The sequence below is a fragment of the Neolamprologus multifasciatus genome, chromosome 7 (assembly GCF_963576455.1).
Source record: "Neolamprologus multifasciatus chromosome 7, fNeoMul1.2, whole genome shotgun sequence".
Taxonomy (NCBI): Eukaryota; Metazoa; Chordata; class Actinopteri; order Cichliformes; family Cichlidae; genus Neolamprologus; species Neolamprologus multifasciatus.
Window position 1 is genome coordinate 4999546 of NC_140445.1, and position 15713 is coordinate 5015258.

At 40.0% G+C, this 15713-nt stretch overlaps 1 protein-coding gene across 2 annotated transcripts in view; it reads left to right on the top strand.

The window, feature by feature from the left end:
- Window positions 1-15342, top strand: part of exoc3l1 (exocyst complex component 3-like 1) — a 31132-nt gene extending 15790 nt beyond the window's left edge. Inside the window, exons 5-15 of one of the 2 annotated variants that reach the window (XM_085168686.1) lie at window positions 269-468; window positions 554-772; window positions 887-957; window positions 1287-1404; window positions 2420-2545; window positions 2913-3013; window positions 5349-5465; window positions 7465-7735; window positions 7896-8051; window positions 10583-10719; window positions 13063-15342. In XM_085168686.1, the coding sequence (XP_085024812.1) occupies window positions 269-468; window positions 554-772; window positions 887-957; window positions 1287-1404; window positions 2420-2545; window positions 2913-3013; window positions 5349-5465; window positions 7465-7735; window positions 7896-8051; window positions 10583-10719; window positions 13063-13249 (1703 nt within the window). In that variant the 3' untranslated portion in view covers window positions 13250-15342. The remainder of the gene's footprint in view (window positions 1-268; window positions 469-553; window positions 773-886; window positions 958-1286; window positions 1405-2419; window positions 2546-2912; window positions 3014-5348; window positions 5466-7464; window positions 7736-7895; window positions 8052-10582; window positions 10720-13062) is intronic. The other variant, XM_085168687.1, reaches the window with a different exon arrangement.
- Window positions 15343-15713: the final 371 nt, after the last annotated feature.

The window sequence follows — 15713 nt, forward strand, 5'->3', positions numbered from 1 at the left end:
TTATTTGTAAAAGAAAACAAATGATAACATTCAGCGATATTTAATATGCACCCAGGATATGCGATAAGCTTAACTGTTGACTTTTCTAAAGCAAGAATACATCAAAGAAGCGTGTAGAAAAAGCAGTGTCATGGAAAGAGTGCCATTGGGTATTAGCAGCTTTAATAAAATGTTTAATCCCAGCTTCTGTGGTCCTGATGATGAAAGCACAAAGTCTGCCGGTTGAAACCTGATATCTTCATACTCCACATTCATCCTGGCGCTGCAGGGAAGGAGCTGTGGGCGGTGGTGAGCAGTGCTCTGGCGCTGGCCCGACAAAACCCCACGCCGTTCGTATCCGCTGTCAGGATTGTGGAGCGGGAGGAGGCGCTGGACCAAACTCTGCTGGAGGAGAGGGGAGGCGGCGGAGGCAACGGCAGGCCCCTACCCCCTGGACGACCTCGCTGCTGGAGAGCGTGCTTCTTCAAGGTCAGCGGCACCTGATACAAACACTGTTACCAAGTTTCTGCTTTTGAATATACAAACGTATGTCTCAGTTCACTCATACTCCCAGGTACTAGAGGAGGCGGTGGCGGCGCGGTTTCGCAGTGTTTCCTATCTGCACACACGCGGTCCGGGTCTGGCGGGTCACCTCTCTGCACTGCAGCACGGCATCATGGCCGACCTGGCCACCGTACGCCACCTGCTGGAGCACTGCGTCCCGCAACACTACAAGCTGACTGGAGCCTACTTGAGAGCCAGCCACCGCTGTTTACACGCCCACCTGACGCAGGTCGGTGAAATGAACAACGCCACCTCATCATGAATACTACACATCTATCTTCTTCTGTTGTTTTAAACACCGACCACCATCACTGTCCACATGTAAGTGATATTTGTGGCCTAGGTTAGCAGCTGGGACCTGGAGAGCGGTGAAATCTTCGCTGTGCTCAACTGGGTGCTGCACATCTACAACAGGTGAGGCTCGTGATCAGAATCTGTACTTTATCCTTTCTCTGTTACCATAAAGTGAGTTTTTCAGGATATTTCTAAGCAGCAGTTTGGAAGATTTTAATCTTGAGCTAATCACAAGATTGGACGAAAGAAGAATCAAGAGACGCAAAACTCTGTTTTGTTATTACTGTGAAGTTATGGACTTTTATTAGCATGAAACGCCACCTTTTGGCTGAACTCTTCAAACCCACCTTCAGCCATTAACGTCACAAGAAGCCGCGAGTTCATTAATACTTCATTACAATGACTATTTAAGCCACTAAAATCTGAACGTGGCAGTCTTGTTTTGGCAGCCCGGACATGATGGGTCATCCTGAGCTGGTGACGGAGATGGAGAGAGAAGAGCTGAGGCCTCTAATCTCCACAGAGGGACTCGAGCAGCTGCAGAGCAAATACGTGCAGAGTGTTCGGGTGAGCACTGGATACAGTCTGCATCAGGGTTTTAATAGTTTTGCAGTTTTCATTAGTTTTTATTTTTATTTAGTTTTGACTTCAGATTTTCAATTTTATATTTTTATACCAATTGTTTGCTAGTTTAGTTTAGTTTTTATTTTTTTGAAAATCCTTAGTTTCAGTTTAGTTTTGATTAGATTCAGTTATAGTTTTAGTTGTGTTTGCAATAATTAAGTGTAACAAAATCCCAGTTTCATCATATCAGTCATTCTGCTCATCCTTGGGTATGTTGCTATTCCAGCTACCATACTGCACCCTGCACAGGTCGCCTGTCTGTCGCAGGGCTAACACGCAGAGACAGACAACTCACATTCCCACCTATGGGTTCTTTAAATAAATAAATAAAGGCAGATGAACAACCATTGATACCAGGCAACTATAAAATGTATATCTTGGCCCCAATGAGACTATTAACTCTCGCAGCACCGGGTGTTCGTAATTTTGGTTCAAGTGAATTGATAAACTTTTTGAAGGTAATTGACTCACACAGTTGTGTAGATATCCCCGTCCTGTTGTCTCGGGATGCATCACGCTGCCTTGCCTGGGGTTAGCTTCTGTTTTCTGGGGATGAGGGTTGAGTGTGCTCCCTTACCTTCTCAAGGTAAGCTAGGTTAGCCTTCTTGTGTGAGCTTTTCAAGTGCACTTTAAGGTTTGTGGGATTTTTTCCCTTTAGAAATGTCCCTCATAATTTGTCTGTTTCCACTACAAGACATAAATTCAGTTCATTTTAGTTAGTTTTGTGAACACTCATTCCAGTTTTAGTTAGTTTTCCTTTTTTTTGTTTTTATTTTTATTTCCGTTAACGAAAATGTTTTTTCACTTCTAGTTTTGTTATTTCGTTAGTTTTCGTTAACGATAATAACCTTGGTCTGCATATACAGAAGACAGATGTTTTATATAATGAAACTGTCCGTGTTGCATTAAGTACACATAGTGTGTGTGTGTGTGTGTGTGTGTGTCATTGCTGCTGTAGAAGAGTGTATCTGAATGGATGCACAAAGCTCTGCAGGTGGAGCTGCAGGACTGGCAGAGGGACCAGGAGCCAGATACAGACCATGAGGGCTTCTACCAAACAAGCCTGCCCACAATCATCACACAGGTAACCAGTGCTATAAAAACATCAGGTAAATACAATCACAGATCCATGACGTGGAGCAAATTTTACACATTTGAAAGTTTCTTTAATAAACCTTTAAATGAGTATCTCACAATCCTCGCATGCAGCATGGATAATGTAATCACGTGATAATGTAATCACAATGATGATCTTCATCCCTGTCCACACCCTGCAGATTCTGTATGTAATGAAATTATGTGCTTCTTGGAAATGCACTGGCAGAAACGAAGATCTCACATTCTCTGCTATTAAACTTAGTTCAAGTTCCCCACTGAACGTAGAGTTGGTGTGGACTTCTCGGAGTGTTTTATATAACTATGCTGTGTGGATTTGTGTGTCACGGTGGTAGATGCTGGAGGAGAACGCCCGGGTGGCTCTGATGATCGGCGAGTCCCTGCGAGATCAGACTATACAGATGGGACTGTATGAGATGGAGAACCTCCTGAACAGGTGTGTGCGCATGGACGTTGTGTGTCTGTGCTCCTGAACATACTGCACCCAGCTGCTTTTGCTTAGTAAAATGGCCTGTATTAGTATAGCGCTTTACTAGTCCCTAAGGACTTTACACAACCAGTCATCCACCCATTCACACACACATTCACACACTGGTGATGGCAAGCTACGTCGTAGCCACAGCCACCCTGGGCCGCACTGACAGAGGCGAGGCTGCCGGACACTGGCGCCACCGGGCTCTCTGACCACCAACAGTAGGCAACAGGTGAAGTGCAGTGGCGGTCCTAGCCTGTTTGGCGCCCTGGGCGAACACTCCCTCTGGCACTCCCTCTCCCTCTCTCCCACACAAAACATATTAAGGATTGTACATTAACATAAAACTGTTGTACACACACACATATGAAGAGAGAGAGAGTATGCATAGTATGCAAACGGCTACCAAACAGCCATCATAATTCGTCACACAATGAGAACAGGACAAATCAACAATTAACAATGACTAATTAATATTAAAAACTGTAACATAATGTATTGTTTGGAGTTTAGTCTGTTACTGTTACTATCTTTACCATTTCTTCTTGGAGCAACTGTAACCCACATCATTTCCTTAGAGATTAATAAAGTATTCTGATTCTGACTGTTTCAGGATGACCTGCCATTATCCAATCACACATCTGCTTACCTGCATCTTTTGCTCGTTTCTCCTCCTCTTCTTTTCTCTTTTTTCTAAACTGAGCACCTGATGGCTTTGAACTTTTCTTGTCCATCTTCCATTGGTTTGAATTTTGCACTCCAGTATGAACACAAATCCACCAACCCGAGGATCACCACAACATGATCTAACACACCTACACCTTAGTTCACAGATTCACTTTGTCTAGGGTGCATTTCTGAGATTTCACACAACCCAGGATTCATATCATGAATACATAATGGGCTTGGATTTACAACATTATAAATGAAATGTGCTCTATTTGGAAGCAGCAGGCCCCCCTCACCTTTCGACAGGTTGTGTGTGAGACTTTAAATCATCAAACTGTAAATTTTAAATTGTTATTGATCCCTTTACCCCGAGTCCTAAAGTGTATATTTATTTTCTTACTCTTCTTATATTCATTGTTTGTTTACTTGCACTGCTGTAACTAGAGCCTCGTCGTCTCGTCTCTCTATATACTGGACTGTATGTAGCGGAGATGACAATAAAGTTTACTTTGACTTCAGCAGCGAGCAGGCGCACCGAGGGCTCTGGCGCTCACTTTTCGTGTATAGAATTTTGAAAAAACATTGGTGAAAATTACATAAAGTCTGTATTATAATGTCTGGTGTTTGTTTTTATTTTGTTTTACTTTGCAAGTTGGTTATTAGATGCTGCTCCAGCCGGTCAGAAAATCCCCCGCCGCCTCCTCCCTGTGTCACAAGCAGCAGGCGCACCTCGCAAACGAAGGGCGTCCTTACTCCCAGCAAATGGGCGATAGAAAACCGATCGGTGCCTATGCCATTCCCAATATGCGCTGGCTGACGTCGGGGCAGCATGAGTACGAGCATTTTTTTTTTGCTGATGCCGGTGATGCCGCCCGGGCAACCGCCCGTATCTAAAACCACTACTGGTGAAGTGTCTTGCCCAAGGACACAATGACCAAGACTGTCCAAACCGGGGCTCGAACTGGCAACCTTCCGATTACAAGGCGAACTTCCAACTCTTGAGCCACGATCGCCCTAGTATTTGCTCTTTAGTCCAGGTTACACTGTTTGTAGACTTCAAGTCAGATCAAGTTTTATCATTTCCTTATTGCTGCTATGTACACTCACCAGTCATTTCAGTAGATGCTCCTGTTTAACTGCTTATTAACACGAACAATCACGAAAACAACTCAGTGGATTTAGACATACAGACATGGTAAAGGCGACCTGCTGAAGTTCAAACTGCTCTGAGACTTTCAGTCACATCAAACATCAAACATCCATCTCTAGGGTTTAAAGAAAATGGTCCAAAAGGAGAAAATGTCCCAGTTTCTCTGGAAGAGAATGCCTCAAAGTCAAAGCAGAATAGCCAGCGTGGTAGAAGATTCAGTTTAATGACTCCACTTAACAGAGGTGAGGCCTAGCAAGCATGGATCAGCTCACGCCACCTCTGTCAGGATATCTGTCAGTCAGCATGAATATGCCCCTAAATTCAGTATCCAGCTGGATTCATTAGTCTGTTGGGGTTGACTCTTTTTTTTGGAGCATGCCTCTAGTGGGAAGTTAGAAGAACTACAGTTTGTGCTCCCCCTGCTGCATTTTTTCCTTTTGCAATAATTTTATGAGTCATTACATCTACTTTGACCTCCAGGTTTCGTGAAGCTCTGGTGGAATTCGGAAAGGAGCATCGCAGGAATCTGAGCAACAGCAAAAATAAGTTCTACCTCCACTATCTGCAGGCCTCCATCAGCAACTGCATCATCCTCAAGTAAGTTTGTAGTGGAACATCAGTGCAGGTGTGGAAGTAGTCACCACCAGAGATGGGCAGTAACACGTTACAAGTAACACGTTACTGTAATCCGATTACTTTTTTCAAGTAACGAGTAAAGTAAGGGATTACTATTGCAAAAACAGTAATTAGATTACTGTTACTTTCCCGTAGGAACGCTGCATTACTGCGTTACTAAAACCGTGATTTTTTGCGAGAATGTCTCATGACAGTGACGTAAGCGAGTGCGACGTTCGTGACAACAGCTGTGTGCAGATCAACAATGGATCATATATCGAGTGCGGAGAGAGTATGAGCGTGCAGCGTTTAAAGCGTGGAAGTACTGACCTTACTTTGAGTTTGATTCCATAAAAAGTGACAAAAATATTAGTGTCCGTTGTGCGTGGGAAGAAAACTTCTTTTTACAGCTAAAAAAACCCCTAAACTTCCAAACAAGCTCCGAGTAGCTACGACGTAATGGGAAACTCACAGAGAAACTCGCGGATTCTTCCACTGACCGCTGCACACCTGCACCAGGGTAAACCTCCACCTACCTATTCCTGCTTTACAGGTGAAAATAGAGCAACAGGACCGCTAGTCTTTGACTTTATTTATTTTCTGCTGTGTTTTACTTGCATCTATTTGAAAGAGTGAGTGTAAACACACAAACTATTTTATTTTATGTGCTGGAATGTGCAGAAAATAGGTTTAAATGTTAAACTAATTTCTTCCAGTCAGTGAATGTTGCATATAATTAAATTTTTGCTTGATGCATAAAGTTAAAAGATTAAAACTAATAAAACAAGTTTTAAAAAGAGACTTTTCCATTTGATTACATTTTGTATGATGATTATGTAGAAAAAGTAGAATTGGGCTGAAAGATCTATCGCTTTATCACCTATTCAGGTTGTAAATCGTGTTTTTAAAAAGTAACTAAGTAACTAAGTAATTAATTACTTTTGAAAATAAGTAATCAGTAAAGTAACTGGATTACTTTTTGGGGGAAGTAATCAGTAATTAGTTACTGATTAATTTTTTTTAAGTAACTTGACCAACACTGGTCACCACACACACAGGAGCTTCTGATTGATAAATGCTCCAGGACGTGCACACTCTCAGTGCTCTCATGTTGAATCGATCCAACATTTGATGGTGTGGGGTCACTTATTAATCCCACTGGGAAGTTCTGAAGCAAAGACATCCCAGTGCCACTACATGCAGTAGTGGTTCCTTTGCATATTTTTAGACTTTGGACATAATCCCAATGCACAGGTTGAGTCCTGATCTTTATTATGAGTTTAGCTATAAGTCACACAACAGTTAGCCATTAATAATTAACTGTCTTAATGTAATTTTCTGCACACTGGTTTGGCTCTAAAGCCATGACAAAAGAGGAAGATACAGGGTGAAGGCCACTAAATACTAATTTATCTTGGTATGAAATTAAAAAAAAGACAAAGAAAAACCCAACTGTGAGATGAGAATCATCAGTAATGATGACATGTGTGTATCTGGACATGTTGAGTGGCACAAAGCAAAGATCTGTGTGAAAGAAAAGCCGCTGAAGGTCTGAGGAAGGGTGGAGTTTAATTGAGGAAACACTCCAGTTGAGCTGATGTTCTGCTCCACCCATCGGCATGGAAACGTTATGAGCAAGCAAGCAGACCATCACAACACGAGGGTGTATGTCATGTGAGACACAGTGAATAGCTGCGCCTGTGAAACGGTATTTGCTCTAAATGCGATTAGTTTCAGGAGCCTCGAAGCGCCGCGTTTCAGTTTTCCAGAGATGAAGATCATGGCTCGGAATCTGAGTGTTCCAAAAACAGCTCGTTTAGTGCCGTATAAGACAAAGAAAGCACATGTTTGTTCATAAATCCATCTTTAATGACAGCTGTAGTGACCTGCCAGATCGGTGCAGTGAACAGTTAGATCGATTTGAGGAGCAAAGATGTGTGTGGTCTCAGAGAGGATTAATCGTTGTTCACTGTCGGTGCAGGAAGTCCACGGAGAGCCTGCAGCAGCAGCAGTCGTCCCAGTCGGCAGGCCAGTTCACTCGCACTCCTCCTAACCCTCTGGCAGCTCTGGACCGGGCGGTGCGGCGGGCGTGCCGGCTTGTCATGGATCAGCTCTTGCTGGATTTGAAGCCTTTCCTCCCAGGCCTGCTCACCCGACCCTGGCTGGCTCAGGGAGACCCGACCCCCAAACTTTGCCGCGTCCTGGAGCGTCACCTGGAGCTGTACTTGCGCGTTCGGCCTCCCTGCCGGCAGGTATCAAATTCAGAGAGCGCTTTAGAAATGTACTGTGTGTGTCGAGGGTAAAGGTGGTCTAGAGGTACAGAACCTAATAACCGAAGAAAGTGTAAATAACCTCCGAAGACAGGAATAAGTCTCATAGTGCATATTTGTTTTATACATTCTGTGTGTGCAGCGTCTGCAGGAAGAGGCCCAGTGGCTGATGGTGGTGGAGTACGTCAGGGCTCTGATGCAGAAGAGGCTGGTGTGTCGTAGTGGCGAGGAGAGGAGGCAGCTCGCTCAGCAGATGCTTCAGGACGACCAGCTGTTCAGAGAAATCTTCCACAGCCTGGTGGGTATAAAGTACTATTACACAATATTATTACACATGATTCAGAAAAATGTACCAGGTTATGTAACACTGAACAATATCAGTATGCTAAGACGTTGTAGAAATATGAGTACTACATTACTCATACTACAATAAAATGTATTTTATTTAGGCCCATGCTGGTCAATATTCAATTAATTTAACAGATTAACAAAATACACATGACATTATAAAATGAACAAGGACATAAAAATGAAATGAAATGGAACAAAATCAAGTGATAGTTTGAAATAAAAATGAAATAATTAAAATAAGATTAACATAAAAAAAAGAGACCAAATCAAAGGATGTAAAAGTAGAAAAGTAATCATGTGAATCATGAAATTACAAATAATTAGATAAACATTGACGTACAATTTAACTAATTTTTAAACATTTAAACAATATATGATGATTTTTTTTTTTAATTGAATAATCTAAAGTATAATAAAACTAAAATATGACATAACATAAAGAAATTGAGAAAAAAAAGGAAAAATGTAGAAATAAAAATATATAAATGTCAGGGCTCTGTGTGCGGGCAGGCGGAGAGGAGGATCCAAACGCAGGACTCAAACACTGAATTGTAACTCAAAAAAAACCTCAGCTTTATTTGCTGGCAGAAAACAAAAGATGAAACTGAGCAATGGTACTGAATATGAAAAACTGACACGAAAACACACAGGCATGATCTGATGGTACGACGCGACACCGAGCACGGGAAAACACTGGGCTTAAATACACAGGGTAGTAATGAGGGAATGGGCAACAGAAGGGAGACACAGCGGGGAGAGATCAGGGCTAACGAGACGGGGGGAACCAAGCTGCACACACTAACATAAGACAAAGGCTGTGTCCCATTTCAGGGTCTGCACGCTTGAAGTACGCGCACTACGTACGGTGCGTACTATAAGTTCGAGAAGTGCGGAAGTGAAAGGCGTGTGAAATGGGACGGTATATGCTTCGTCGCGCTGTTCAGGTTGCCTAGCAACCATGATACTAACCGCGAGACACGTTACATACAGCTTTGTTTGACAGAAATGAAGGAGAAAATTGTTTTGTTGGTCAATCATTTTTGTCATGACATCACTTTGATTAGTTGAGTATCTGAGGCTGAGACCACAGGACTGTAAAACATGATTGTTGGGCTTCATTTCTGTACTGAACAGTCATCTCACTATGGTAATGTAAATATAATATGGCCAATATTATAGTATTGTCAGATTATTATGATATATATATATATATATATATATATATATATATATATATATATATATATATATATATATATATATATATCACTGACTTTCAGCTTGTTGTGTTTGTGGATATATGACTGACTTTTATTATCCATAAAATCATCAGATTCTCTGTAAGATTAAGGTCGACTATATGTATATTTAGAAGTAGAGGCTTTAAAACCAAGTTAATGCTGAAAGTACAAACATCACTAATGTCACATAACTTTGCCGACATGTGGCCAACAGCAATGTTTTAATGTTCTTCGTTATTAAACATTCGCACATAAATAAGTGACGTCATATTCAGTACTTACTTTTGACAGTTCACTCTTCGGCCGCTTCCTTCTGCCGTATTTTGCGGCAAAATTATCCACACCCACCGCCGCGCTATGAATTGTGGGATATATGGGACCACGAAGCGTGCACCGGACCACGCTTGATATTTGGGGAAATCGACGGCGCATTTGGAGTATGCATTTGAAGTACACTTCGAATTGGGACAGCCGTCGTCGCGTGGCGGTGACGTAACCGCACTTAAAATGCGTACTTCAAGCGTGCAGACCCTGAAATGGGACACAGCGAAAGACTTTCACAATAAAACAGGAAACATGAATTACTAAACAAGAACGCATACTCGATACTGAGAGACAAAATAACATCGAATACATACATGGAACTCAAACAATACATGAAACCACAAATCCTTAAGCACAGATAAACAGAAACAAGAAACGAATAATAATCATCATTATTACTACAAGAGAATAAGAAAACAATCCATGAAGCAGAATTAAACCAAAATATAATAAACTCAAAATACTGTGACAATAAATGAAACGAACAAAGTTAAAAAAGATGAAACGTGGGATTATAGCTTTATGAAATAAACACATTTTTAAAGCTATATTGTGAAATAGAAACGTGATATGAATTACTGCATGACAAAATGAAATACTTCTAATACTTTTATTGTTAACTACAAATTAATGAATAAATTCATTGGTAGAACAATTATTTTTAAAGAAGTGGTCAAATAAGTTTCTTTGATAATAACACGCTGAGTAGAAACAATCATACATAAGTATTTTTTTAATTTATTTATTTAACATTGGGCACTTTGGGGTATTCGTATACACATAGTTTGCCGTTGTACTGCATGAGAATCGTGTTTTCATCTGCTGCGATGTCTTAACTGAATAATTTCCACAGAATATTCATACCTGTCCGTGCTCGATCACTCAAAGCCACACGTGCATCGATCTGTCTCAGCAGGAAGGTGAAGGGTCAGCACCTGAAGTGAACCCTTTGGCCTTACTCCCTGTCCTGGCCGAATTCATCCGCCTCAAAGACCCCAACATGCTCACACTGGAGGTGTCTGGACTTGCAGCCAAATATCCTGACATCAGGTAATCAGCACCTCCTCCACCCTAACTGCTGCTCATTCTGTAAGCTTGATGTGTGAAACAAATACTGCCAGTGTCGTTCAGAAGAAAGTTGTACTGTAGACGTCATACGTCAGCTTTCGGAAACACCGTCTTTAATAAAGCTGCCAAAGCCCTGATTGTCTTTGGTTGTTCAGTGAGTGAAGAAACAACAAACAACAGAACAAATTCTTCCAAAGTGAGCAGACAAAACGGGTTGTTTCTGAGGTTTAATTCATCTCATAATCAGTCAGCGCGTTTCAAAGGAGAAAAGCCTTTTTTATGATGGCACGCACCACAGGAGTAGGAAAATAACTTACCTGAACAAAGCTGCAAGACGAAAAACCCAAACTGAACATAGACATAACACGAACTCACTGCCCGCTGACCAATCAGGTCTCTAGAAATTAGCATCACCGTTGATGGAAGATCTCTCAGACCTCTGTGAGATGACAGCAGGAGGGTTTAAAGTTCTTTAAGCACATCTAAAGTCTTTAATCTTTTTTTATTGTTTCTTACCCTGCTTACAACAGTATTAGTTTTCTATACACCCGAGTATATGATCCCAAAACAGGCAACCGCTTTGCACACAGGTTTGCAACCGGACAAAGCCTGACATTTAGTTTTTATACTCAGTCTATACCAAGGTTATTATCGTTAGCAAAAACTAACAAAATAACGAAAACTAGAAGTGAAAAAACATTTTCATTAACGGAAATAAAAATAAAAACAAAAAAAGGAAAACTAACTAAAACTATAATGAGTGTTCACAAAACTAACTAAAATTAACTGAATTTATAGCAAAATGTGTTTAGTTTTCATTGATGTGTGCGTGTCATACAAGAGTCAAGGGTGAAAATGAAGTTTAGTTTCCAGATTTTTTTCTTGCTGTGTCTCATTATGCCAGCAGGTGGCAGCACGTTAGTCGAGTCGTCTGTGTTGCTGCTCCGTCCACGCGCAGAATCATGTCAGGAAAAGTCGGGAGAAAGCGCCAGAGTCCAATTTGGGATTACTTTGAATATGACTGTGTTTTGGATAAAGCAAGTGTCTTGTAGTGGAAAGAGACAAATTATGAGGGACATTTCTAAAGGGAAAAAATCCCACAAACCTTAAAGTGCACTTGAAAAGCTCACACAAGAAGGCTAACCTAGCTTACCTAAAACAGAAGCTAACCCCAGGCAAGGCAGCGTGATGCATCCCGAGACAACAGGACGGGGATATCTACACAACTGTGTGAGTCAATTGCCTTCAAAAAGTTTATCAATTCACTTGAACCAAAATTACGAACACCCGGTGCTGCGAGAGTTAATAGTCTCATTGGGGCCAAGATATACATTTTATAGTTGCCTGGTATCAATGGTTGTTCATCTGCCTTTATTTATTTATTTAAAGAACCCATAGGTGGGAATGTGAGTTGTCTGTCTCTGCGTGTTAGCCCTGCGACAGACAGGCGACCTGTCCAGGGTGCAGTATGGTAGCTGGAATAGCAACATACCCAAGGATGAGCAGAATGACTGATATGATGAAACTGGGATTTTGTTACACTTAATTATTGCAAACACAACTAAAACTATAACTGAAACTAATCAAAACTAAACTGAAACTAAGGATTTTCAAAAAAAATAAAAACTAAACTAGCAAACAATTGGTAAAAACTAATTAAAACTGATATAAAATTGAAAATCTGAAGTCAAAACTAAATAAAAATAAAAACTAATGAAAATTGCAAAACTATTAAAACCCTGGTCTATACTCACTTTCAGGCTGTGCGACATGAGGCATGATATTAAACAAGGCATAAAGTGTGACATTTATGGAAAAAAGATTATAATAAGGTGATGTGAAATAAATAAAAATTAGATTTTAGAAAAAATGAAATGGTCTGAATTAAAGTAACGCTGTCAGGTGAAAAGGTGAGAAAAATCAATACGAAATAAATAAACTCATATATAAAACAGAATGATCAAAAGTGTAAACATTGTGGAATAAAAAGCTAAAATCAAGTGATATTATGAAAGAAAAGGTATCATCAAAGCGATGCTATATGATTTAAAATAATCTTAAGATGAGTCTTCCTGGGGTGGCTGTAGCTCAGGAAGTAGAGCAGGTCATCTGCGGGTCGATCCCTGCCCAAGCCAAAGATCCTTGAGCAGGATACTTACCCCAAGCATCCATCAGAGCATGAATGTTACATAGAAAGCACTTACATAGACGTAAGAGCTTGTGTGAATGAGGTGAGTTGTGTAAAGTGCTTTGAGTGCTGTATAAGAACCGGTCCATTTCCTTTGGTGAATAATGTAGTAAAAGATTTTGTGTTTGTTCTCTCAGTGAGGAGCACGTGTCCGTGCTGCTGGAAATCCGAGGCGACGTCTCCCGGGACATCAAAGGGGCTGTACTGGATTTGCTGGAGCAGAGCGCTCCCCCTCTTCCCGTCGGATACCGACCCATCTTCACTGACATCCTGGTGCCTCCCTCCACCATGGCCTTCTGCCTGCCAACTGCCAAGTGTGCATAGCTGCAGGGGTTTGGTGTAAAAAGCAGGGAGCTCCTAAATAAACACTTAGAAACAGTGCTGAGCAGAGTCTCCAGCTCTCCTTATTTATTCAAGATCTCGGTGATGCACATGAATTTATTTGTCCTCCAGCTTACCAGGGGTTTGAGGTGGCGACTTGCTGGTCCAGGTCTGATGTTGTTTTGTTTGCCTTAAGTCTTCTATACTTCCAGAAGTCGCTGTCAGAGTTTTCTGCAGTTTATACAACAGATTTAACAGGACGTGGATGATTTTTAAAGTCCAGTAACAGGACTATTGTGCACTTCATACACTCTCTGTAGCCCCATTTGGATGGAATTTATTTCTCTGTGGCAGGCTGGGTGATTTTATTATCAGTCCACACCATACGTGACTTATTTTTCTCTGGGGATTATATTATGATCAAAGTGAAAAAGTATTCATGCGCTCTCGTGATGTCAGCTTCAGGTAAGTAACCTGTTCTCTTTCTCAAACTGTCACATTAACAGCGGCCAGACGTCCTGTAGTTCTGTTATTTCTAAGCAAATGACAGAAGATAAATAAATGTGTTTTATTTAGTCACATTTATTTGTTTTTTAAATCTTTTTCCTACCTGAATATTCGTGTCCATTACAATGAGAGCGAATTACTAAAGGTAAAGAAATGCAAACAGAGAAACTGAGCGACTGGGTAAAGCAAGAAGAAATCCTGAGATTAAAGTCATACAATTCTGAGAGAAAAACACACGTGTATGATTTGTGGAGAAAAAATAATATCAAGACAAGAAAGAAAAGGAAAACAGAATTTTTATGATGGGAAAAACATCTAATTTAACAATTTCCAAGTAAAATGTGCGCTAAGAGGAAATGTTAGAACACAAACAACAGCTTTCCAGTCATTAAGAGAAACAACAAACTACATTTCAAAAGAAGTTTCGATAATGAGGTTTTCCTTTAACCTTCAATAGTCTCGATACGCTGTCATATTTTCACTTTAAAAAGCTGTTGATGTTATTCGTGTCCAAATGGGACTTTTGGTTCAGGTTTAAAGTGGCAAACAGCACAAACAAGCCCGCACGCTGCCTTCGTTCTTCTTCATTACCCACCATGTTACTGGTTAAACGTTATTTCTGCTTTCTGTCACTTTAAAGAGCGCTGAGCATTGCTTTGACCTGCATGAGTAAAATCTCACATCAACATAAACGTTTCTGTGCGAAACAAACAATCTGCCTGGATAAACTGCACCAAAGTTTTTCGATCGTTTCTTTGTGAGAAAACATTTTTAAGACTCAAAATGCTGCATATTAGATTTCTTTATATAAACTAAAAACTTCCTACTGAAAAAAAAGACACTTTTAAACTTTTTTGTGGAGATTTTCATCTGATTTGAGGGGAGACAGAGGTTATGGGACAGATTTATGATATTGGTGGGCGTGGCTGTTTGGCAGGGTTTGCTTCCCGCTGAGTCAAAGTTTCTATGGTAAAATAGATAAAAGGTATAGTAGAAATTCAGATAAAGCATAACTCTTATGAAAGTGGCATTATGAAAGAAAAGTGACAAAAAAAATAAAAGATGAGAATGAAATTAAACTGAAAATAAGAAATATTAAATACGTGGTTGGATTATTAATAAAAATGAAACACTGATGAATCATTAAATATATAAGTGGCATAAAATATAAAAATATGACATAAAAAAAATGACATTATGCATTGAAATGTTAAAATTAAGGTGACATAAAAATGGATGATAATTTAGGAAAGTGCATACATTTAAAAAAAAAGAACAAATGAAAGTGTGTATAAGTTATAGTTTATTATTTATTTTATTATTACTTTGAGATTTCCCAGCTGTGAACATCCCACCAGAGCAGCTGCTCTGTAATCACTCTGAAACTGTGTTTTCATTTCAAGCTTGCTGTTTGTACCAAATATTGTTTATCTCATTTTTTTAGAAAGTATTTATTGTATTTATGTAACAAAGTCAACTGTTGTCTTTTGTTTGGTGTTTTGTTATTGGTTTTACATTTCTGGTTCAAAGCTTCTAAAGTGCATAAAGTCTGTTCCATAAGTGTTTTAATAAAGTCTTTATCAAGTAAACTTTGTATTTCTATTATTAAAAGCATAAGGCACATATATTAAGTATGTAATCACTATCAATCAGCAGATCCAGTATTATTTATTTATTATGTTCTTTACTTGGCATAAAGTATCTATTTATATCTTGAACTACTGCACTGTAAATGTGTTTGACTTTTATCTATTTTGCTAGAGTGTCCTTTATCTTTCTTGCCTCTTAATTCTTCTTTACAGTGTGTGAGAGAAACAGCATTTCATTTTTTCTGGATGTCCTGTACACGCAGCAAACTAACAGTAAAAATCTTTGAATCTCGCGAGAATGATGAAACGTTATTTTGATAATGAAAGCGAGATTTAGGCGTGAATTTTAATTTTATTCATTCAGGGTTTTT